Source organism: Rhinoderma darwinii, chromosome 11 (assembly GCF_050947455.1).
Source record: "Rhinoderma darwinii isolate aRhiDar2 chromosome 11, aRhiDar2.hap1, whole genome shotgun sequence".
In the NCBI taxonomy this organism is placed as follows: Eukaryota; Metazoa; Chordata; class Amphibia; order Anura; family Rhinodermatidae; genus Rhinoderma; species Rhinoderma darwinii.
In genome coordinates, this window is record NC_134697.1 from 9,459,961 (window position 1) to 9,483,611 (window position 23,651).

Genomic DNA, 23,651 nt, shown 5'->3' on the forward strand with positions numbered 1-23,651 from the left:
ATTATATGCAGGACACTTCTATACATTATATGCAGGACACTTATATACATTATATGCGGGACACTTTTATATACATTATATGCGGGACACTTATATACATTATATGCAGGGCACTTATATACATTATATGCAGGACACTTATATACATTATATGCGGGACACTTATATACATTACATGCAGGACACTTATATACATTATATGCGGGACGCTTCAATACATTATATGCGGGACACTTCTATACATTATATGTGGGACACTTATATACATTATATGCGGGACACTTATATACATTATATGCGGGACACTTATATACATTATATGCAGGACACTTATATACATTATATGCAGGACACTTATATACATTATATGCAGGACACTTATATACATTATATGCGGGACACTTATATACATTATATGCGGGACACTTATATACATTATATGCGGGACACTTATATACATTATATGCAGGACACTTATATACATTATATGCAGGACACTTATATACATTATATGCAGGACACTTATATACATTATATGCAGGACACTTATATACATTATATGCAGGACACTTATATACATTATATGCGGGACACTTATATACATTATATGCGGGACACTTATATACATTATATGCGGGACACTTATATACATTATATGCAGGACACTTATATACATTATATGCAGGACACTTATATACATTATATGCGGGACACTTATATACATTACATGCAGGACACTTATATACATTATATGCGGGACGCTTCAATACATTATATGCAGGACACTTATATACATTATATGCGGGACACTTTTATATACATTATATGCGGGACACTTATATACATTATATGCAGGGCACTTATATACATTATATGCAGGACACTTATATACATTATATGCGGGACACTTATATACATTACATGCAGGACACTTATATACATTATATGCGGGACGCTTCAATACATTATATGCAGGACACTTATATACATTATATGCAGGACACTTATATACATTATATGCGGGACACTTATATACATTATATGCGGGACACTTATATACATTATATGCGGGACACTTATATACATTATATGCAGGACACTTATATACATTATATGCAGGACACTTATATACATTACATGCAGGACACTTATATACATTATATGCAGGGCACTTATATACATTATATGCGGGACACTTATATACATTATATGCAGGACACTTATATACATTATATGCGGGACACTTGTATACATTATATGCGGGACACTTGTATACATTATATGCGGGGCAGTTCTATACATTATATGCGGGCAGTTCTATACATTATATGCGGGGCACTTCTATACATTATATGCGGGACACTTCTATACATTATATGTGGGACACTTCTATACATTATATGCGGGACACTTCTATACATTATATGCGGGACACTTCTATACATTATATGCGGGACACTTATATACATTATATGCGGGACACTTCTATACATTATATGCGGGGCACTTGTATACATTATATGCGGGACACTTATATACATTATATGCGGGACACTTATATACATTATATGCAGGACACTTATATACATTATATGCGGGACACTTATATACATTATATGCAGGACACTTCTATACATTATATGCGGGACACTTATATACATTATATGCAGGACGCTTATATACATTATATGCAGGACACTTATATACATTATATGCGGGACACTTATATACATTATATGCGGGACACTTCTATACATTATATGCGGGGCGCTTCTATACATTATATGCGGGACGCTTATATACATTATATGCGGGACGCTTATATACATTATATGCGGGACACTTATATACATTATATGCGGGACACTTATATACATTATATGCGGGACACTTATATACATTATATGCAGGACGCTTATATACATTATATGCAGGACGCTTATATACATTATATGCAGGACACTTATATACATTATATGTGGGACACTTATATACATTATATGCGGGTCACTTATATACATTATATGCAGGACACTTATATACATTATATGCGGGACACTTCTATACATTATATGCGGGACACTTATATACATTATATGCAGGACACTTATATACATTATATGCAGGACACTTATATACATTATATGCAGGACACTTATATACATTATATGCAGGACACTTATATACATTATATGCAGGACGCTTATATACATTATATGCGGGACACTTATATACATTATATGCGGGACACTTATATACATTATATGCGGGACACTTCTATACATTATATGCGGGGCACTTCTATACATTATATGCGGGACGCTTATATACATTATATGCGGGACACTTATATACATTACATGCAGGACGCTTATATACATTATATGCAGGACACTTATATACATTATATGCGGGACACTTATATACATTATATGCGGGACACTTATATACATTATATGCGGGACACTTATATACATTATATGCGGGACACTTATATACATTATATGCAGGACGCTTATATACATTATATGCAGGACACTTATATACATTATATGCGGGACACTTCTATACATTATATGCGGGACACTTCTATACATTATATGCGGGGCACTTCTATACATTATATGCGGGACGCTTATATACATTATATGCGGGACACTTATATACATTACATGCAGGACGCTTATATACATTATATGCAGGACACTTATATACATTATATGCGGGACACTTATATACATTATATGCGGGACACTTATATACATTATATGCGGGACACTTATATACATTATATGCAGGACGCTTATATACATTATATGCGGGACGCTTATATACATTATATGCGGGACACTTATATACATTATATGCGGGACACTTATATACATTATATGCGGGACACTTATATACATTATATGCGGGACACTTATATACATTATATGCGGGACACTTATATACATTATATGCGGGACACTTATATACATTATATGCGGGACACTTATATACATTATATGCGGGACACTTATATACATTATATGCAGGACACTTATATACATTATATGCGGGACACTTATATACATTATATGCGGGACGCTTATATACATTATATGCAGGACGCTTATATACATTATATGCGGGACGCTTATATACATTATATGCGGGACACTTATATACATTATATGCGGGACACTTATATACATTATATGCAGGACACCTATATACATTATATGCGCGACGCTTATATACATTACGCACAGAATCATTTGTAAACTTCCCTGACGGAGGAGCCCGTGTGCTCTGGAAGCCGCATGTATCATTTTTATGGTTGGCCAATAAATGTATCGCACCTACTGCACTTTTGTCTTTTTTTGACACAATAGTATTTAACATTTCACTCCACACACAAGAATTCATAGTGTCAGCGGAAAAGAAATACTCAGTGGTTGTTTGGCCTGTTCATTTCTTTGTTGATGTGTTCACTGCTCTTTTTCCCTGGATGAATGAGGGGAGGTTGTCGTGTCTGTTTCTTCTGGTGCTCTGTAGAAACAACACAACAACAATCACTGCATCAAAAAATATTGACATTTTACAATTTGGAGGTCATTGAAATATTTATGAAATAATCCAACAATGTTTTGTCTTTTCTACAAGATCCGGCATTTCTCACAGGAGAGGTGAACAACTTGCAGGACTCAGGCCATGTTCACACGCAGTAGCAAAATACGTCTGAAATTACGGAGCTGTTTTCGCCTGAAAACCGCTCCTGATTTTCAGACGTTTCTGTAACTACTCACGTTTTTCGCGGCGTATTTTACGGACGTTTTTGGAGCTGTTTTTCAATGGAGTCAATGAAAAACGGCTCCAAAAAACGTCCCAAGAAGTGACATGCACGTCTTTTTACATGACGTCTTTTTTCAGTGACGCGTAAAATGACACCTCGTAGGAACAGAACATCGTAAATCCCATTGAAAGAAATGGGCAAATGTTTGTAGGCGTGTTGGAGCCGTTTTTTCAGGCGTAATTCGAGGCGTAAAACGCCCGAATTACGTCTGGAGACACTGCGTGTGAACATAACCTAAAATGTATCTGTCTTGGAATTGAAGAAATTGCGATACATGTACATAATTGCATAAAGTGTGAATTTTTCCATCGACACCGCTGTACGAGGACGTGTTTTTTTTTGCGTGGGATAAGTTGTATTTTTCAATGGCACCATTTTGGGGTAGAGATAATTTTTCTTAACTTTTCATTACTTTTTTCAAGAGGGGGTGGAAAAAACAGCAATTCCGTCGTTGTTGTTTGCATTTTAAATTGACGCAGTTCACCGTACGGTGTAAATAACACGTTGCCTTTATTCCACGGGTCGGTACGATTAGGGTGATACTAAATATGTCGAGATTTTTTATGTTTTACTACTTTGCAGAATAAAAACATTTTTGAACAAAAATCTTTTATTTTTGCATTATCGCGTTCCCAGAGCCGTAACTTTGGCGACTCTCTGTTTAAAGGGAACCGGTCACCGGCATTTCACCTATTAAACCAGCGACACCTGGTGGAAGTGAGTGCAAAATAATTTTTATGTAACCTATAATTCTCTTCCAAGTCGCCTCCGTACCTGTAGTATTCGGTTTTTTAGTGTTCCCGCGCCGTATGCTAATGAGCATAAGAGTCCTATCTTCATTCCTCAAGCCCTTCCGAGTTAACCCCGCCTCCTTACTGTTGATTGACAGCTCCTCGCCTCCCCTCGGCACACGCAAAATCCCACGCTCGCGCATCGATCTTCTGGTGCGTGCGCACAACGGGTCACCATAGCGGCGCACGCACAGTAGCTAGATTTGAGGCCGGACGAAGCAGGGAAGTGTGTCGGACCATACATGTCGGACGCATGCACGCTATCTTAGACGAGATTTCGGCATTTGGGGCGGGCCAGTTTTTGGCGGTGGGCGGGCATAAGAAGAGGAACGAAGGAGACTGCCGGATTATTACCATAAAAGGCGCAACATGTTTGCAGACCGTTATTTACGGTCGGAGGGGTTTAGGAACGGGGATAACGGCAATGAATTTTTGACGGTCGCGGCCAGCGAGGGGTGAGTGGAGTTCAGTAGGTGAAATGCTGGTGCAGGTTCCCTTTAAAAATTATTCGGTAACCACTATTCCTCCGAGCCTTGCTAGCCGTGTATTTCCGGTTTTCATCAACGACTAAAAGGAGAACATTTGAGGGTCATACAAACTTTGGAAACCCACGTCTCCACCAACAATTCCCGTCTCGTCTGCCTACGAGTAGCCGATGCCTGTTCACACCTGGGGATTTCACGCCGACCAACGAGAACCATTATGCCAAGATAAAGAAATCGACCAACAACAAGCGGAAACGTTTTTTACATTAAACAATGATTGCGAACGTCTAGAAGGGTCTTGGTTGTCATTTCGGTGGTAGGCCTTGTTCACACGGAGTGCATTAAACGCACCGAAAAACGCATGCATTAAGCTTCCGGTTTACATCGATGGGAAAACACATTGTAGTGCGTATGACGCGTTTTTTTTACGTGCACGTTTAAAAACGCATTGTGTAAAAAAAGCATCAGGTCAATTCCTGGCATGTAAAACACACCTAATCTGCAAAGTCATTGGGATTCCTATTTACACGAAGAAAACGCGTCAAAATACGCCTCAAAAACGTGTCAAATACGGCTGTATTTTAAAAAGTTTTTTGGACGCGTTTACGCATCGGTTTTCTCGCGCCGCGTGTACAAGGCATAAGGCCATTTGTCCACTCTGGGACGCGAATGTCTACGGCATCTGGATCTCGCAACTTTTTGGAGTTTACTTTTGATGATTTTGTGAGATCTGTGCATGTAGAAATAGACGTAAGTGACGTAAGAATTACGGCCGTGTGCACGAGGTCTTACTTGGTGGAAGAAATGAGACAAATTGCATCAAGAAAAATATTTATTATTATTTTTTCTTTACAAAAATATTGTCAAGTTATAGAATCGCCTCAGGAACTGGTTGTATTCCTTGCAGGATATATATTCATATCGTTCATCTGATTAAACTAGACTAGATCTTGGGACTGCACTAAGAAGCTGTGTTTCTGTCACGGCTCCAGCCATTCACACAACAGAACAGATCGCCATTGTTTTCTCTAAACTTCCTTCTTCATCGTCGACCTGAAAACCGCGGGAAACACTGAACGGACCAATCAGTGCAAAGCCCGCGAAAACCGAGTGACGTCACTGCTTTGTCCCTGAACGAGAAAGCGAGGCGTGGGTTAAAGACGCATGCGCAGCAGAAAGGGAAACCGCACAAGCGCCAGGGACAGTGTTTCTACGGTGTGTCCGGTAGACTCAGGTGCGGGGGAGTCCACGGACACCTGCGGGCGATTAATGCATTGAGCTCTACTACCTGCCGGGCTCCCCCCGCTACGCACATCTTCTTCAGCAATATTGTTATTTCTGTTAATGACACCACGTGATCCGGTGGGCGTGGCTTACACACTGCCCCTACTTGAGCGACAGGTGAGCATGACGTCATTGTTCAGGGGGTCTTGACCAGTGGCATGTAGAGGGACTGCGCATGCGTCAGGTGGTCACACATGGGCTGTGTATATTGGTGGGGTCTGTTGCAGGCAGTTCAGCTATATATGAAGTCAATGGGTGGGTGAAAACCGCGGACAGCGCGCGGATGCTCATACGTGTGCGGTGCGTGATTTGCGCATCAATTCCATTTGAAAAAAAAAGTGCTTTGCGAGTGCGTGAAAAACAACACGCGCACCGCGTACTGATGCAAAGCGCAATGAGCCTTAGGCTTCATTCAGACGAGTTACAATGGGAGATAAGCTGCTGCCAGATGGGTTTGGCAGCTGCTTATCTCCATTTTCCCATCAAATTAAGCATAAATGCTTGGCTGTGCTGAACGTGAATGTCCAGGGTATGTGCGCACGGCTTATTTTCGGCTGTTTTTCAGGTTGTAAACGGCCGAAAAATAGGAAGCAGAGCGCCTACCAACATCTGACCATTGATTTCAACGGGAAAAACAGCGTTCTATTTGGACGGGTCCGTTTTTCAAAATGGCCGCGTAAAAATGCCCACGAAAAAGAAGTACATGTCACTTCTCGAGCCGTTTTTGGAGCCGTTTTTCATCGACTAAAAAAACAGCGAAAAACGCGTGTTGCTTTGTTCCCTTTCGGTATTTTCAGACGTTTTTGATTTTGTGTGTGCACGGAGCCTTAGGGTCTACACTCCTTTTGAGGGTTATATAAACCTTTAACCCTTTCAGGACTGAGCCATTTTTTCGTTTTTCACTTCCCGCCTTCCAGGAGCCATATCTCTTTGATATTTCTGTCAATAGAGTGATGCGACCGCTTATCTTTTGCGGGAGAAGTTGTAGTTTCTATTTTATTATTATTATTTTTTTTTCACTACGAAAAACTTTATTTCACTTTTTTCTTTTACACATTCTATTAGTCCCCCTTAGGCTGGGTTCACACGACCTATTTTCAGACGTAATGGGGGCGTTTTACGCCTCGGATTACGTCTGAATAAACGGCTCCAATACGTCGGCCAACATCTGCCCATTACTTTCAATAGGCTTTACGATTTTCTGTGCCGACGACCTGTCATTTTACGCGTCGCTGTCAAAAGACGGCTCGTAAAATTACAGCTTCGTCAAAAGACGTGCAGGACACTTCTTGGGACGTTTTTGGAGCCGTTTTCTCATAGACTCCAATGAAAACAGCTCCGTATTTTGAGACGTTTTTGACTCTACGTGTGAACATAGCCTAAGGGACATAAACAAATTACAAAGTTGCAAAAAACACGAAAATACAAAAAAAAAAAAGTCTCCAAAGGTTTTACACATCCTGTAAGCCGGCCGTGCGCCTTATAAAACGATAGCCGATCGCTCGGGTATACCATCCATCGCTTCATGATCTGTGGGGGTCCGACCTCTGGTAATGAAGGGGCCGCAGCGCTGCTTTAGTTTTCCCGTTGTATAACAAATATGGAGTAAAACATCTGCAAACAGTGAAACAGGAAAAGATAAAGCTGACATAATGTGTATTGGGGTCAGTGCTGAGCTCCGCAGCGCGCCGGCCAGCTGGAGCGCGATACTGGGGGGGTGGGGGGAGAAGCCTGCGGACATATGGTTTTCATATCGGGATCTCGAGGGAAGGAGTGGAGTTTGCATGTGGTTTTTATTCAGTGGAACTTTTTTTATTTCTCCTGTGGATTGACCATATAATTAAAATTACAGCGCAGAAAAGATAAAGAATATTTCAGCCAAAAACAAAACAAATTTGCAGTAAATGATAACCGTTCAGTCGTCCTCTTCTGTTATCTGTTTTTAGTTCTATCTAAGGCCGGATTCACACGAGCGGGAGCGTTTTGCACACAGCTCCACTTAACAGCTCCGTGTGTCATCGCCATATGATGCGCGGCTGCGTGCTTTTCGCGCAGCCGCCATCATTATGACACTCCGTTTGGATGTTTGTAGCACGTGGTGCTTTTCTGTTTACATTCATACTTTTTCACAGCTGTTGCGTGAATCACGCTCGTCCCACGGAAGTGCTTCCGTGCGACATGCGTGGTTTTCACGCACCCATTGACTTCAATGGGTGCGTGATGCGCGAAAAACGCTCAAAGATATGACATGTTGTGAGTTTTACGCAGCGGACTCACGCTGCGTGAAACTCACGGACAGTCTGCACGGCCCCATAGACTAATATTGGTCCGCGCAACACGCGTGAAAATCACGTGCGTTGCACGGACGTATATCCCGTTCGTCTGAATAAGCCCTAATATTGACCCCGTGACTGCTCTGACGTCGGTTGGCGCCCGGCTTCTATACAATCTTGAATAGTAAATCTTCCTTGTTAGGCCGGGTTCACACACAGCGTAAATACTGCACATTTTCCACAATGGATTTAATTGCAGAAACTCCACAGCTTATTACAGACGTGGGAAAGTGGATGAGATTTGAACAAATCTCATCAACTCGCTGTGTAAAAAAGAAACGTATAAAATAGACCTGGGTTTCGTTTTGTTTTTTTAATCGGCAGCATGTCAATTTATACCGCGAAAAATGCCTGAACTACGTCCGTAAATAGGTCGTGTGAACGTACCCTAAGGCCTCATGCATTACGTTCCGCATACTATCTGCAAATGCGGATAGTATAGGACACATTCTATCCTATGGGCCAATGCACACGACTGGTTTCCACGGTCCGCACATCGGCCGGGAGCCCAGATCGCAAAAAAAAATATATGGTGAAAGTCCTTTAACCTGCTGCATTCGCGGTCCGGGTTCCTTAAAGTCAATGCACGTCTTGTGTGTGCATAGTCCGTGATTGCGGCCGGCCTGCGGATGACACTCCGTATCGCAGATTGTGCTCACCTCTATGGTCGTGTGCATGAGGCCGAAGCAAAGGTATAAAAAAAGACCGATTCATTAAAAAAAACTGCACCGAAAACTGCATCAAAACTGTGTGTGTGTGATCCTGGCTTAAGAGAGCGGCAGCACGTGTTATAATTAGGGTCAGTCCTTCTCACTGCCAAGTCTAATGTAGGGACGAGGTAGGTTCTGTTGGGGACCTCGACATCCATATACCCTCATAGTGGATATAGAAAATTGTTATACAAGATGCACAACCCCAAGGGTATGTTCACCTGCTTATTGTCAAGGGACCCCTATAACAAGTAGGGAATGTCCAAAGAGCAGGACCACGTACAATTCAACTAATTTCGATAATCGCCTCAACCTGTTAATACTTGAAAGCGACCACTTTTGATCTCAGGTCTTTAGTTTTGCTAAAAGTTTCCATACAATTCATAGGTGGGTAAATGCGGTGGCTCCGTGGTCTGGCAATTAAACCATTCATCTAGACAAGCCCCGTCTTTTTTTTTTTTTTCCCTACTAGATAATTCACCCTGTGTAGTAATTGAGCCTCCTCATGTTTGAGTCCTTGGCACTTTAGTAAGGTGCCGTGGACATGGTCCCAATTAGCGCTGAGGGGGCGGGCCTACATCTAACGTATGCGCCGGGAAAAGACAAAACGTAGGAGGTGACAGATCTTTAACGTATATGCAAGTTTTCTTGCACAACATAAGCCATAATTCTGCTGCGTTTTTCCATATTAGGGTAAGTGCACACGACCTATTTTCAGACGTAATTCAGGCGTTTTACGCCTCCAATTACGCTTGTAAAGACGGCTCCGTTACACCTGCAAACATCTGCCCATTGCTTGCAATAGGTCTTACGGTGTTCTGTTCCCACGAGCCTTTATTTTACACGTCGCTGTCAAAATACGGCGCGTAAAACGACGGCTCGTCAAAAGAAGTGCAGGACACTTCTCGGGATGTTTTTGGAGCCGTTTCTCATAGACTCTATTGAAAACAGCTCCCAAAACGGCCGTAAAAAAAACGCCGCGAAAAACGCGAGTTGCTCAAAAAACGTCTGAAATTCAGGAGTTTTATTCCCTTGAAAACAGCTCCGTATTTTCAGACGTTTTTTGTTAAGCGTGTGAACATACCCTAAGGGAGCAGTCGTCCTTGCTTTGTATTTCCGCAGTGTAAACATCCGCTGCGCGCACCTTTGCAATGTATCCCTATGGGAAAAATATTCCGCAATGCAAGAACTAGAGAAATCTGTCAAAGTTACGGAATATTTTTCCCATAAGCGTACATTGTAGTCTTCCTCACGGACGCGACGTGTGACCGCACCCTAAATCTCCCCACCAAATTATTTGTAACTTTACGACTTAATATTTAACGTATAAACAGGTTTCGGTTTGGCGCACAGAGGTTGATGATGGACACTTGATGTTGGAGGAGTGGTGCAGCCTTTCTGAACTTTGATAAAGTTGTACTATAACTTGGCCCGGCTCCAGCTTTCACTTCTGTAAAGTTTTTCTTACGCTCCCTCCAGAAGTCTCGTGTTTCTTCCCTCAGGAAACAGAACAAAGAAACAAAGTGTTCTCCCCATTATCACTGCGCTCTGCCCACCGGATGCCCGCTGTCATTTTTAAACTAAAGTCTGGTGGGTTTGGTGACTATATATGATCATTTTATATATATATATTGTGACCAAGACGCCCTGAGAGCAGAAATCTAGTTGCTATGGACAACTCCTCCGCTTTTCCCGGACACTTGTCTCTGTTGGCAGCGATATCAATCCGGTCATACACGTTCGATCAAAGTCGGCCAAACGAGCATATGTTTTCATTGGGGAAGGGGGATAAGCCGCTACCCGATTCCTCTAGCGGTGGCTGATCACCCACCGGAACAGAAGATCCAGCACGTTGATTTCCAACACGTCCGATCCTTCTTTCCGCGACGTCTGCCGACGGAAGAGTGAGGATGCCCGCATACATATCAGATTGTCGTTGGTCCCGCATGAAATCACTGCCTTTGTCCAGCTTGCATCTAAGGCTATGTTCACACGGGGTATTTTGCCGAGTTTTTTGACGCGGAAACCGCGTCGCAAAACTCGGCAAAAACGGCCCGAGAACGCCTCCCATTGATTTCAATGGGAGGCGTCGGCGGCTTTTTCCCGCGAGCAGTAAAACTGCCTCGCGGGAAAAAGAAGCGACATGCCCTATCTTCGGGCGCTTCCGCCTCTGACCTCCCATTGACTTCAATGGGAGGCAGGAGAAAGCGTATTTCTCGCTGTTTTATGCCCGCGGCGCTCAATGGCCGTGGGCGAAAAACGGCGCGATAATTTCCGCGAAAATCGGCGTGCAGGGAGAGGAATATCTGCCTCAAAGTTCCAAACGGAATTTTGAGGCAGATATTCCTCCCCCAAAATACTCTAATGTGTATGAGCACCTAAAGCCAAAATGTATTCTTTTTGCTGTGAACGGCTGCAAAACAGCACGGCAAAACATTTATTTTGACTTGTGCAACCGTAGCACGTAGACCTGCCAAGAAATAGCTCATGTTTGTGGTTAGCTATAGGCGGAATAACACCCTCACCACGGCCTTTGTATCTGCAGAATGCTGGTTGCGGAGGGTTTGTATAGATCAGCTCCCTGCTCATAGATAGATTGGTCAGGTCTGGATGTGTCCTGTCCAGGGAGATCCAAAGAGCCAATCAATCCTGCAGTGAGCAGCGGTCAATAATCCATAAAATACCTCCCCTATAGCGGCGCTCTCTGTGATCCGCTATTTGGTGTCGGCTAACAAATTTGGGCTCTACATTCGGCATGAACAGAGCTGCCTGATGTATGCCCGTACAGTTGCGTATGTCTGCCATTGGCTTCCCCATGTGATGTTTTTATTAGGGATCCAGTTGTATTGAAAATGTAGTTGACGACTCTTTTCAATGCAGATGTAAATAAAAGGTATACCGGCCAAAAGTGCACTCTATAGACACGCTCTTCCCTGTATGGGCTCGTTGGATGTATTCGTTGAAAGCATTTCCTGACATATGTGCCGAAAATGGAGCCCGATATGGCCTCAGCTGAAGCATTGAAGCAAAAAGCACTACACCACGTTTTGTGGCATATAAAAGGGTGCAGGTCATGTTCATATAGAGAAATCTAGTTGCATGTGGCGGCTGATGAAATTGTTGCACTTTATCCTTACCCGGGACTGGCTCCCACCTGTTCCTAACCTGACCCATGGACCAGCTACCCTGCCATACCAAGGTCAAGTGCTATGATTTTTGCATTGAAAAAAAACTTTCGCTCATTTTATTATCTGCATGCAACCGAGAATGCGTGGCAAAACCGCACCGAGTCGTGGTAAAACGTTGCGTTTATCCAACTCAGACAATCCGATATGCGGCTGCTACATGTCGGCTTGCGCTAAACAGGCCTTATGTTGTCAGTAAACAATGTGATTATTGCCGGCAATTGACTAGGGAAAAAGGATTTACTAAAACTGCCGGCTGCTGTTATCACAACCAAAGCGGAAGCTGAAGATTGAGATAGAGCTTAGCGCTCTGTATTGGTGAGGAGGATCACATATACTTTTCTTAATAACATTAATCAAGTATTTGTTTTTTATTAACTTATACAAGAGGATAAAGCGCTGTACACGCAGATTGACATCTGTGGACAAACTTCAAACACTCCAATGACAGTCAAAGCTGAATTTCCTTTGTGAAATATAAGCAGATGGTCATCGAGTGCATTATGTTTTCTGCCTGAAGGGCTAGAAATATCCTGCTATGTGAAGCATCACAGTATTTTACTCGTATAACTGCAATGATGTATCACATGGAGTATTTTAGCAGCAACGGTCTGTTCACACAATCCGTCAAATCACAGTTTATTGCAACAATTTCCATAAAAATCGCTGCAAAACTGCATCGTTCTGCAGCGATTTCACTGCAATTTTGGCAATTAACCGCAATTTGACAGCACCATGTGACCAAACCATTAGAGCAATGATCTCCAATCACTGGGCCACGGATAATACCGGGCCATGGATCACTTGGTACCGGGCCACAGTATCTAGTATCCGCCCCGTGGCCACAGGGAATTTCAAGCGAAAAACCACACCAAATTGTGGTGCAGTTTTTTGCCCGGAATGTCCCCTGTGGAAAACTGCTGAGTATTCAGCCGGCCTCCGTGGGAAAATTGCCTTGCATGAAACTGGTCTTTGGTTAAAAAAAAGTTGGGGACCGCTGCATTAGGGAGTATGTGCCAGTACTTGTCCAGCCTCCTGAATTTTCTTTGCCTTCTTAGGATGCTGGGAGGAATGCAGGATCGCCACAAAGGAGCCCTCATCAATCTGAAAGTGGAATTAATACAAGAGATGGTGCCTGACGAGATAATCGAACATCTTGAAGCCAGGAAAATCCTTACTCCATATATGAAAGAAAATATCCAGGTAAGAGGAGGAGAAATCTGACAGCCGAGTTTAAAGCTGACCTACCAGAAGAAATGTATAAAAGACCCTTTATGGTACATTGAAATGTGAGAAACTTTTAATATAATACTTCTGTGCTGAGATACGATCACGTAGCATTACAGGCCCCAAGCCTGAGGCTGCATTACTAAGAAATTCTGATGGCAACATGTCAGGGGCAGTCATGGAGACCTTATGTGGATCCTACCTGGCCTCACAAGGTCTCCATGATAACACTGGACCTGACATGTCCTCATAATCTCCCAGGCTTAGGACCAGTAATGTTAACTGATAAGATCTCCGCATGGAAGGCATCATGCACACCGTCATATTCGGGATAAAATATAGGCTCGTACTTCACCTCTATGTGCCTTTGATTTTACATCCAGTTCTGTATTAGTCATTTTGCACTAGAAGCATTTCTAGGCGTTCAGTGTAAGGCATCATTTACACGAGCGTAATATACGCGCGTGCGACGCGTGTGCTTTTCACGCGTGTCGTACGCATCTATATTAGGCTATGGGGGCAGTGCAGACAGTGCGTGAGTTTTGCGCAGCGCAAGTGCGTTGCGTAAAACTCACGACATGCCCTTTCTTTGTGCGCTGTTCGCGCATCACGCACCCATTGAAGTCAATGGGTGCGTGAAAACTACGCAACAGCTGTCAAACTCTGAATGCAAACAGAAAAGCACCACATGCTTTTCTGTTTACAAACATTCAAACGGAGTGTCATAATGTTGGCGGCTGCGCGAAAATCACGCAGCCGCGCATCATACACTGATGACACGCGCAGCTGTTAAGTGCCTTTTGCGCACGCAAAACGCCACGTTTTTTGCGTGCGCAAAGCGCACACGCTCGTGTAAATCGGGCCTAATGCTGTATTGTGTTTCTGTGAGGCGCCATAGTCTGCCATAAAAGCATTGCTTCTAGGGGTAAATGCGGTGCACCATACAGACGTACGTCTCTGTGTGCTACCACACAGGTTCATGCACATGGCAATGTAAGGTCTTTTTGTTTTGTTTTTAAATCTTTTTCTTGAAGGTCTCCTTTCATAACTTCCTTGTATCAGCCTTAGGGTATGTGCACACGATAATGGCAAATACGTCTGAAATGACGGAGCTGTTTTCAGGAGAAAACAGCTCCTCAATTTCAGACGTAATTGCTCGTACTCGCGTTTTTCTCGGCGTCCATTACGGACGTAATTGGAGCTGTTTTTCAATGGAGTCAATGAAAAACGGCTCCAGTTACGTCCCAAGAAGTCTCCTGCACTTTGGTCGAGCCGTCTTTTTTACGTGCCGTCTTTTGACAACGACGCATAAAATGACAGGTCGTCGGCACAGTACATTGGCAAACCCATTGAAAGCAATGGGCAGATGTTTGTCGACGTAATGGAGCCGTTTTTTCAGACGTAATTCAAGGCGTAAAACGCCCGAATTACGTCTGAAACTTGGTCGTGTGAACCCAGCCTTAGGGTATGGGCACACGACCATTTTTCAGACATAATGGAGGCGTTTTACTCCCCGAATTACGCCTGAAAAGACGGCTCCAATACGTCAACAAACATCTGCCCATTGCTTGCAATGGGTCTTACGATGTTCTGTGCAGACGAGCTGTCATTTTACACGTCGCTGTCAAAATACGGCGCGTAAAATGACTGCTCGTCAAAAGAAGTGCCGGACACTTCTTGGGACGTTTTTGGAGCCGTTTTCTCATAGATTCTATTGAAAGTAGATACAAAAACGGCCGTAAAAAAACGCTGCGAAAAATGCGAGTTGCTCAAAAAACATCTGAAAATCAGGAGCTGTTTTCCCTTGAAAACCGCTCCGTATTTTCAGACGTATTTTGTAAATCGTGTGAACACACCCTAATACTGTGTAGTAGAAAACTACAATACACATAGTACGGCTGTTAAAAACTTGTTTTGGCCAACAGTTATCCCTAATCAAAATCCCCAATCGCTGACTTTCTGTTCAGTGGGGTTTGACTGTCAGGATCCCCAGCAATTCTGGAAAATAACATCTGAAAGCATGCTCTCCATACAGTGCTGCAGAGTCACAGACGAGAAGATGAATTATAGACATGACTTCAAGTGACGGCCAGCTCAGTAATGTCTTTCCTTAGTTTCCTTAAGGTGCCCATGCACATTAGGTAAAAGTCCAACGAACACGTTGATTTCAGCAGGAAGAGCGTTTGCTGTTTCCATGGTTCTACTCCGTCAGAGGAGCAGAGCAACGAAAAGACCGGTGGCGGGGTTTCCGCCATGAAGTCCGTCATTTTATCAGAAACAATAGCGCTGTATGCAGTGGTATTATTTCTGCCCTTTTGAAATGGATCTGTGAGGGAGGCCACTAATGGAGCCTCCGAGGCAAATGTGAACAGGCCCTAATGTGTATGGAGTGTCCAGACTCTCCCGACAGCAGATGTCAGAGTAGGAGGGAAGGCAGTGGAAAGATCGGGCAAGTTGAATTTCAAGAGGTGTCTGTCAGCGGCTTATTTCCTCCTCGTTGAAATGCACATGCACGCTGTACAGACCCCCTACATCACACATGCACGCTGTACAGACCCCCTACATCACACATGCACGCTGTACAGACCCCCTACATCACACATGCACGCTGTACAGACCCCCTACATCACACATGCACGCTGTGCAGACCCCCTACATCACACATGCACGCTGTGCAGACCCCCTACATCACACATGCACGCTGTGCAGACCCCCTACATCACACATGCACGCTGTGCAGACCCCCTACATCACACATGCACGCTGTGCAGACCCCCTACATCACACATGCACGCTGTGCAGACCCCCTACATCACACATGCACGCTGTGCAGACCCCCTACATCACACATGCACGCTGTGCAGACCCCCTACATCACACATGCACGCTGTGCAGACCCCCTACATCACACATGCACGCTGTGCAGACCCCCTACATCACACATGCACGCTGTGCAGACCCCCTACATCACACATGCACGCTGTACAGACCCCCTACATCACACATGCACGCTGTACAGACCCCCTACATCACACATGCACGCTGTACAGACCCCCTACATCACACATGCACGCTGTACAGACCCCCTACATCACACATGCACGCTGTACAGACCCCCTACATCACACATGCACGCTGTACAGACCCCTTACATCACATATGCACGCTGTACAGACCCCCTACATCACATATGCACGCTGTACAGAGCCCCTATATCACACATGCACGCTGTACAGACCCCCTATATCACACATGGAGTCCAGACAGGCCTGTGTTACAGAGCCATAGACCATCTAGGTGCCAACATATGGTGCCGACATAAGGCAGTGCTTTTAGGGGAGAATACCTCCATAATACATCATCTGATGAGGCATGTCACAATGTCTTTACTCATGGATTCCGTATAAATATGTGAAAAAACCCCAAAAAAAACCCTCAGTATAAGATTGGAGGTTCTGTAAAATGACTGCCCTGACACAGATGGTGATTTTTTTTATGTATATGAATTATTAACATTGCTGTAGCTTAATCCTTTATTGTTTGCTGTTCTCTCCATTCTCTCTCAAAAAGTCTAAAGGGATAAGTTTCCGACAGAACGTCGCTCTGCTGGATTTGCTTCCCAAACGAGGTCCAAAAGCATTCTCCATCTTCTGTACTGCACTGCGAGACACCAATCAGGAGCACTTAGCCGAACAGTTGGAGCAGCAATTGAGAAGCCCCGAACCAGAGGTAAGATCCGCGTCTATCATAAGCAAGCAGAATGCTGGTCACTGCCGTCTATGGGCAGATGGCCTGATATTGCAGGGCTTGCGCCATTGAGTTATTAATTCTATGTAAATTAGTGGAAATGCAGATTTGCCAAAATCATTTATTAAAAGGGTATTCCCGTCACAGAAAGTGATGACATGTTCCTAGAATGGGCCATCATTCTGTGATTGGTGGGAGTCCGAACACAGGGAAACTCACCAATCCTAAGATTAAAGGGGTCGCAGTGCTTGCTTTAGCGCTGCGTCCCCTTTACAGGTTTTTCACAGATACACGGCTGGCTGGGAAATCTAGCACGTCCCCATTCCCTTGTAAATGCTGCAATTGTAACCAGTACCACAGCTGTACAGGGGTTCTATGTAAGGTTTAACCATTGTGCAATAAAAAAAAGAATTATGGAATATTCTAATATGTTTCATTTCCTCACCATTGTTAAGATCCCTGCTTGCTGTCGGTGAATGGAAGCATTCTTGTGTGCATTCAGAGGCTTAAAACCTGTGTTGCATACACATATCTCATTACCAAGCAATAGCTTTGGACAACCTCTTCTCTAAGTAACGACCCACTGGCAATCCGTGGCCTAAACCTCCCCCTACGATAAGCTGCGGGCTTCCACACAATTCTGCAGCATAGGCCTCTGCAGGAGAAATGTGATATTATATATTGCACATTCAAATGAATGAGTCCAACAGAGCGTGAGCTGCTGTTTACAGCGGGGTCCCGTGCAGGGAGATTTGGCAAATTGGGATGATGTCAGCAAATGGCAGGATTCACCGAGTAAAATCCATTGTCCTCCGGCGTGTTCGCTGACACTAAGCCGCAGCATGTACGTATTCTGGTCACTGCTTAGTAAACACTGCAAATAAGAAATGATCAATTAGGAAGTCTGAAGCGAATAATTGCAAGGGGACAGGACAGTTTTTAACACTTTCCCTGTAAGTTACTTTATTTTTAAAATGACAGGACCCCCCCTATGTTCCAATGCTCCAGAGCGAATACTGTGTCTGTATGTTAACTTCTCTCTTTGTACCACATTCAGTAGTCACACATTTTCGTGTTTCTTATTACAGGAAACCTACTTTCCTTTGTCTGTGGAAGAGCGAGGAGGAGTGAATCGCTGGCGGGGTGAGGCCGCTGTACAGTAAACAGTATCTGGCACAATGCGTCACTGGTTATTCTGTGCGATTTTAAAGAGCTTAACACAAAAGAATCTGCTCGTTGTGTTTAGTTCAAAACAAATAATCACTATATGGCCAAACTTATGTGCACTTTCCGGATGTACCTTTGCAAACGTGCATAAAATCAAGCACACAGCCATGCAATCTCCAATAAGAAACATTGCTAGTTGTATGGGTCATACTGACGAGCTAATGTGACGTTATGGCCACATGCACACTATGCAGTGTATGTAACAATGCCCCATGACCAGAAAACCCCTTTTATGCATCTTTGTCACCTATCTTGGTGTTATCTAGCAGAGGGAGAATTTTCTATACAGACTTCTTCTGCAGCCTCCCCGAGAAGCTGTGTACATCTTGAGATTGGCAGCTTTACATTAACCCGTTAGTGACCGGCCCATAGTCTTTTTACGTCGGTCACTAACGGGCCTTATTCCGATGCCATAGACTTTTTACGTCGCGGCATCGGAATAAGTAAACAGAGCAGGGAGCTGTCAGATCTCCCTGCTCTCAGCTGCTAGAGGCAGCTGAGGGCTGGGGGCGTCCCTGCTCTGCCGGGTGAGATCGATATCAGTATCGATCTCACCCGTTTAACCCCTCAGATGCGGTGCTCAATAGCGAGCACCGCATCTGAGTGGTTTTGGAGAGAGGGAGGGAGCTCCCTCTCATCCCACCGACACCCGGCGATACGATCGCCGAGTGTCTGTGTCTCCAATGGCAGCCGGGGGCCTAATAAAGGCCCCCAGGTCTGCCTGGAGTGAATGCCTGCTAGATCATGCCGGAGGCCTAGCAGATGCCTGTCCGTTTTAAACGGACAGGCAGTAATACACTGCAATACAAAAGTATTGCAGTGTATTATAAATGCGATAGGGACCATCGCCTAGTAAAAAAGTGAAAAAAAAAGTTTAATAAAGTTAAAGAGGTTCTGTCACCAGATTTTGCAACCCCTATCTGCTATTGCAACAGATCGGCGCTGCAATGTAGATAACAGTAACGTTTTTATTTTTAAAAAACGAGCATTTTTGGCCAAGTTATGACCATTTTCGTATTTATGCAAATGAGGCTTGCAAAAGTACAACTGGGCGTGTTGAAAAGTAAAAGTACAACTGGGCGTGTATTATGTGCGTACATCGGGGCGTGTTTACTACTTTTACTAGCTGGGCGTTGTGTATAGAAGTATCATCCACTTCTCTTCAGAACGCCCAGCTTCTGGCAGTGCAGACACAGCCGTGTTCTCCAGAGATCACGCTGTGTCGTCACTCACAGGTCCTGCATCGTGTCGGCACCAGAGGCTACAGTTGATTCTGCAGCAGCATCAGCGTTTGCAGGTAAGTAGCTACATCGACTTACCTGCAAACGCCGATGCTGCTGCAGAATCATCTGTAGCCTCTGGTGCCGACACGATGCAGGACCTCTGAGTGACGTCACAGATCTGCACTGCCAGAAGCTGGGCGTTCTGAAGAGAAGTGGATGATACTTCTCATCAGAATGCCCAGCTAGTAAAAGTAGTAAACACGCCCCGATGTACGCACATAATACACGCCCAGTTGTACTTTTACTTTTCAACACGCCCACTTGGACTTTTGCAAGCCTCATTTGCATAAATACGAAAATGGTCATAACTTGGCCAAAAATGCTCGTTTTTTAAAAATAAAAACGTTACTGTAATCTACATTGCAGCGCCTATCTGCTGCAATAGCAGATAGGGGTTGCAAAATCTGGTGACAGAGCCTCTTTAATAAAAAAAAAAATGAAAAACCCACTTTTTCCCCTTACAAACTGCTTTAGTATTAAATAAACAAAATAAAGTTACACATATTTGGTATCGCCGCGTCCGTAACGACCCCGACTATAAATCTATTACATTACTTAACCCGCACGGTGAACGCCGTAAAAATTAAATAAAAAACAACGGAAAAATTGCTGTTTTCTGTGAATCCTGACTTTAAAAAAATGTGATTAAAAAGTGATCAAAAAGTCGCATCTACTCCAAAATGGTACCAATAAAAACTACAAGTCGTCCCGCAAAAAAAAAGTTTTTTAAAAAGAGTGTCAAAATGTCAGATTTTTTTTCTATTCCCCCCCCCCAAAAAAAGTTAATAAAAGTTAATCAATAAATAATATGTCCCCCAAAATGGTGCTATTAAAAAATACAACTTGTCCCGCAAAAAACAAGACCTTATACAGCTATGTCGACGCAAAAATAAAAACTTTATAGCTCTTGGAATGCGACGATGGAAAAACGTAAAAAATAGCCTGGTCATTAAGGGGTTAAAGGTCCTATTACACCGGCCGAGACAACTCGTTGATCGGCGCTCGTTTGCTCCTGTCACAAGGAGAACCGATAAAAACACAGGGACATATACAAAAACACCGAAAAAGGCCATACTTACAAATGGACACAGCCAGGCCAGAAATGCTGATGAAAGGGCGAGCAGGTGCTTTAAATAATAATAGCCACTCCCACTAGTCTTGAGGGGAGTGGTATGTGGTGCATGGGATGTGTAGTAAGAAATAATAAATGAATAGTGTGTGTGCAAGTGTAATACTATAAGTGAAATATAGGGGGCAGTAATAAATGAAGTGCCTCAATAGAAATAAATGGATAATGGGGTGCAAGTGAGTGAAACATGGAGGGATAGTGTGTACGTCATGAGGCACAACGTGTATAGCCAGGTAGAAGCCTATTTGTGACGCCTTGATAATTCATAGGGCGGGCTACCCTGCTTGCTATGCCAAACAACAACACACCATGCTCTCCCAGCATCAAAGACCCGGCTGTGTCCAAGAGAAGCGAATATACATAATAATGAAAAATACCTGTCACAAGGAGCTGAGGATGGGGACGAGAGGACGTTACTCCGATCACTCGTCCCCATGCATTATTATAATGTCGGCAGCGCGTCTCCCTGTTTACACACCGAGATGCGCTGCCGACAATGATAATATTTTACTTTTTTAAAACTATAATCAGCAGGTGAACTAGCGTTTGCTTGTTCATCTGCTGATCGCTGCCTTGTTTATACAGGGCAATTATCGGCCCGATTATTGCCCAGTGTAAAATCCCCTTAAGGCCTCATTCACACATCCTTCACCATTTATACGTAAAAAACGGATTCCAGTGTCCGTATGGTTTCCGTGTTCATTCCGCATCCATTCTGTTTCTCCGTATTTCATCCGTGTGTCTTCCATATTTCACAGACTTCAAAAAAAACAAAAACGTAAGGAGGGCAAATCGGCCCGCCATGACGTTGCCCGGCAAGCAATCCGCAAAAAACAGGCTGCACATGGATGCCTTCTGTGTGCGGTCCGTTTTTTTGACAGACCCATAAGCTAGAATAAGCGAGACCGATCCGCAAAAAACGTTCAGGAATGGGAGCTGTTCTATAATTTGCAGAACGGACACACGAATCCGCACAAAAAAAAAAAAACGGATGCCTGCATGGCCCCATACAAATGAATGTGTCAGTGTGCTATCCGCTAAAAAAAACAAAAACGGATAGCACACTGAAGAATTGCACTGTAGTGTGCATAAGTCCTAAGGAAGACCATGCGGGGACCGAAAACTGGAAATATGCTGAATGTTCAGTTTTTCACCCAAAGTTATGCATTCGGCACAAATTAAAACAAAAAAGTTTAGAACCTCTTTTTAAAGGCCTGAAAACATGACTTCTTGCCTGTGCAGCAGAGGAATATACAGACTAGACATAGCATAAAACTATCTACAGGTTATTCATAAACGGATGGGACTCTACATGACAGGTCCTACTTTTATTGGTTATGTCCCAGCCCTTTCACCAATACTTATTTTATTGCCTTTTCCTAGACTCCTGTGAGAGATGTATAGACGATGGAGACGGTGCAGGAAACGTGTCTCCGACCACTGTGGACTTCTACCTGTCACATCACAAACAGGTCTGTCAGTATGTCACGAATAGAAAAAAATGCAGCTTTTTCCTAGACACAGCGCCACTATCTTACATAGGTTGTGTCTGGTATTGCTTCTCAGCCCCACACAAGTGAATTGGGTTGAGCTGCAATTCCAGACACAGCCTATATGCAAGAGTGGCGCTGTTTACTAACTGAAAACTGCAAATTTGACCTCTTTTATCTCATACATTGTTTTCAGTCCTACAAAATGAACACACAGCCACGTGGTATTTGCCTGATCATCAGTAATGTCTTGTTCTCTCCTCCTGACCTCGACTATCGCCATGGAGGGGAAGTGGATTTGAGCATTTTGAAGCTTTTGTTTTTTCAGTTGAACTTTAAAGTCGTTGTACACAGCAACATCACTTCTCAGGTAATTACATAAGGCGCATCTAATTCCTGTTTTTTAGGCTTTGATTGAGTGTTTCTTCCAGTTTTTATCCGTCTTCATGATGCACAACAGCGCTGCAATGTAACTCCGGCCTCTGATGTAAAATGCTGCGATTGCCAAAACACGTTTAAACACTGCGTTCCGGGTATGCGGCAGTAGAGCTCCAGGCTCCTATGCCGAATGTATCCATAAGCCCCCATTGCCCCAGCCCTATGTTCTTTAGGTGTACATTGTGAGGTATGCATCAGTATAAAAAAGTCACAATGCCAGAATTGCTGCTTTTTGGTCACCTCGCTTCCCAAAAAAAAGAATGGAATAAAAATTGATCAAAAGTTGTGTGTACCCCAAAATAGTACAAATAAAAACTTATGGCTCTTAGAATATGGTGACACAAATTATTTTTATTTTTTTTAACAAATAGATTTCCCTTTGTAAAAGTAGTAAGACATTAAAAAAAAAACTAATATTAATTTGGTTTTGCCATAATTGTATTGACACGCAGAATAAAGTGGACATGCTGTTTTTACCGCGCGG

The 23,651-nt window shown here is 43.4% G+C and overlaps 1 protein-coding gene and 1 long non-coding RNA gene across 3 annotated transcripts in view; one reads left to right on the forward strand and one right to left on the reverse strand.

The window, feature by feature from the left end:
• Positions 1-6,494, reverse strand: part of LOC142663997 (uncharacterized) — a 51,905-nt gene extending 45,411 nt beyond the window's left edge. For both annotated transcript variants that reach the window (XR_012851177.1, XR_012851176.1), the window contains exons 1-2: positions 6,403-6,494; positions 3,253-3,534 (exon numbers count right to left, since the gene is read on the reverse strand). This is a non-coding gene — a long non-coding RNA (uncharacterized LOC142663997). The remainder of the gene's footprint in view (positions 1-3,252; positions 3,535-6,402) is intronic.
• The window catches only part of CASP2 (caspase 2), a 28,069-nt gene continuing 10,656 nt past the window's right edge, over positions 6,239-23,651 (forward strand). Inside the window, exons 1-6 of the mRNA XM_075842868.1 lie at positions 6,239-6,515; positions 13,685-13,829; positions 17,424-17,582; positions 18,689-18,743; positions 22,623-22,711; positions 22,926-23,099. Coding sequence (XP_075698983.1) covers positions 13,686-13,829; positions 17,424-17,582; positions 18,689-18,743; positions 22,623-22,711; positions 22,926-23,099 — 621 coding nt within the window. The 5' untranslated portion in view covers positions 6,239-6,515; position 13,685. The remainder of the gene's footprint in view (positions 6,516-13,684; positions 13,830-17,423; positions 17,583-18,688; positions 18,744-22,622; positions 22,712-22,925; positions 23,100-23,651) is intronic.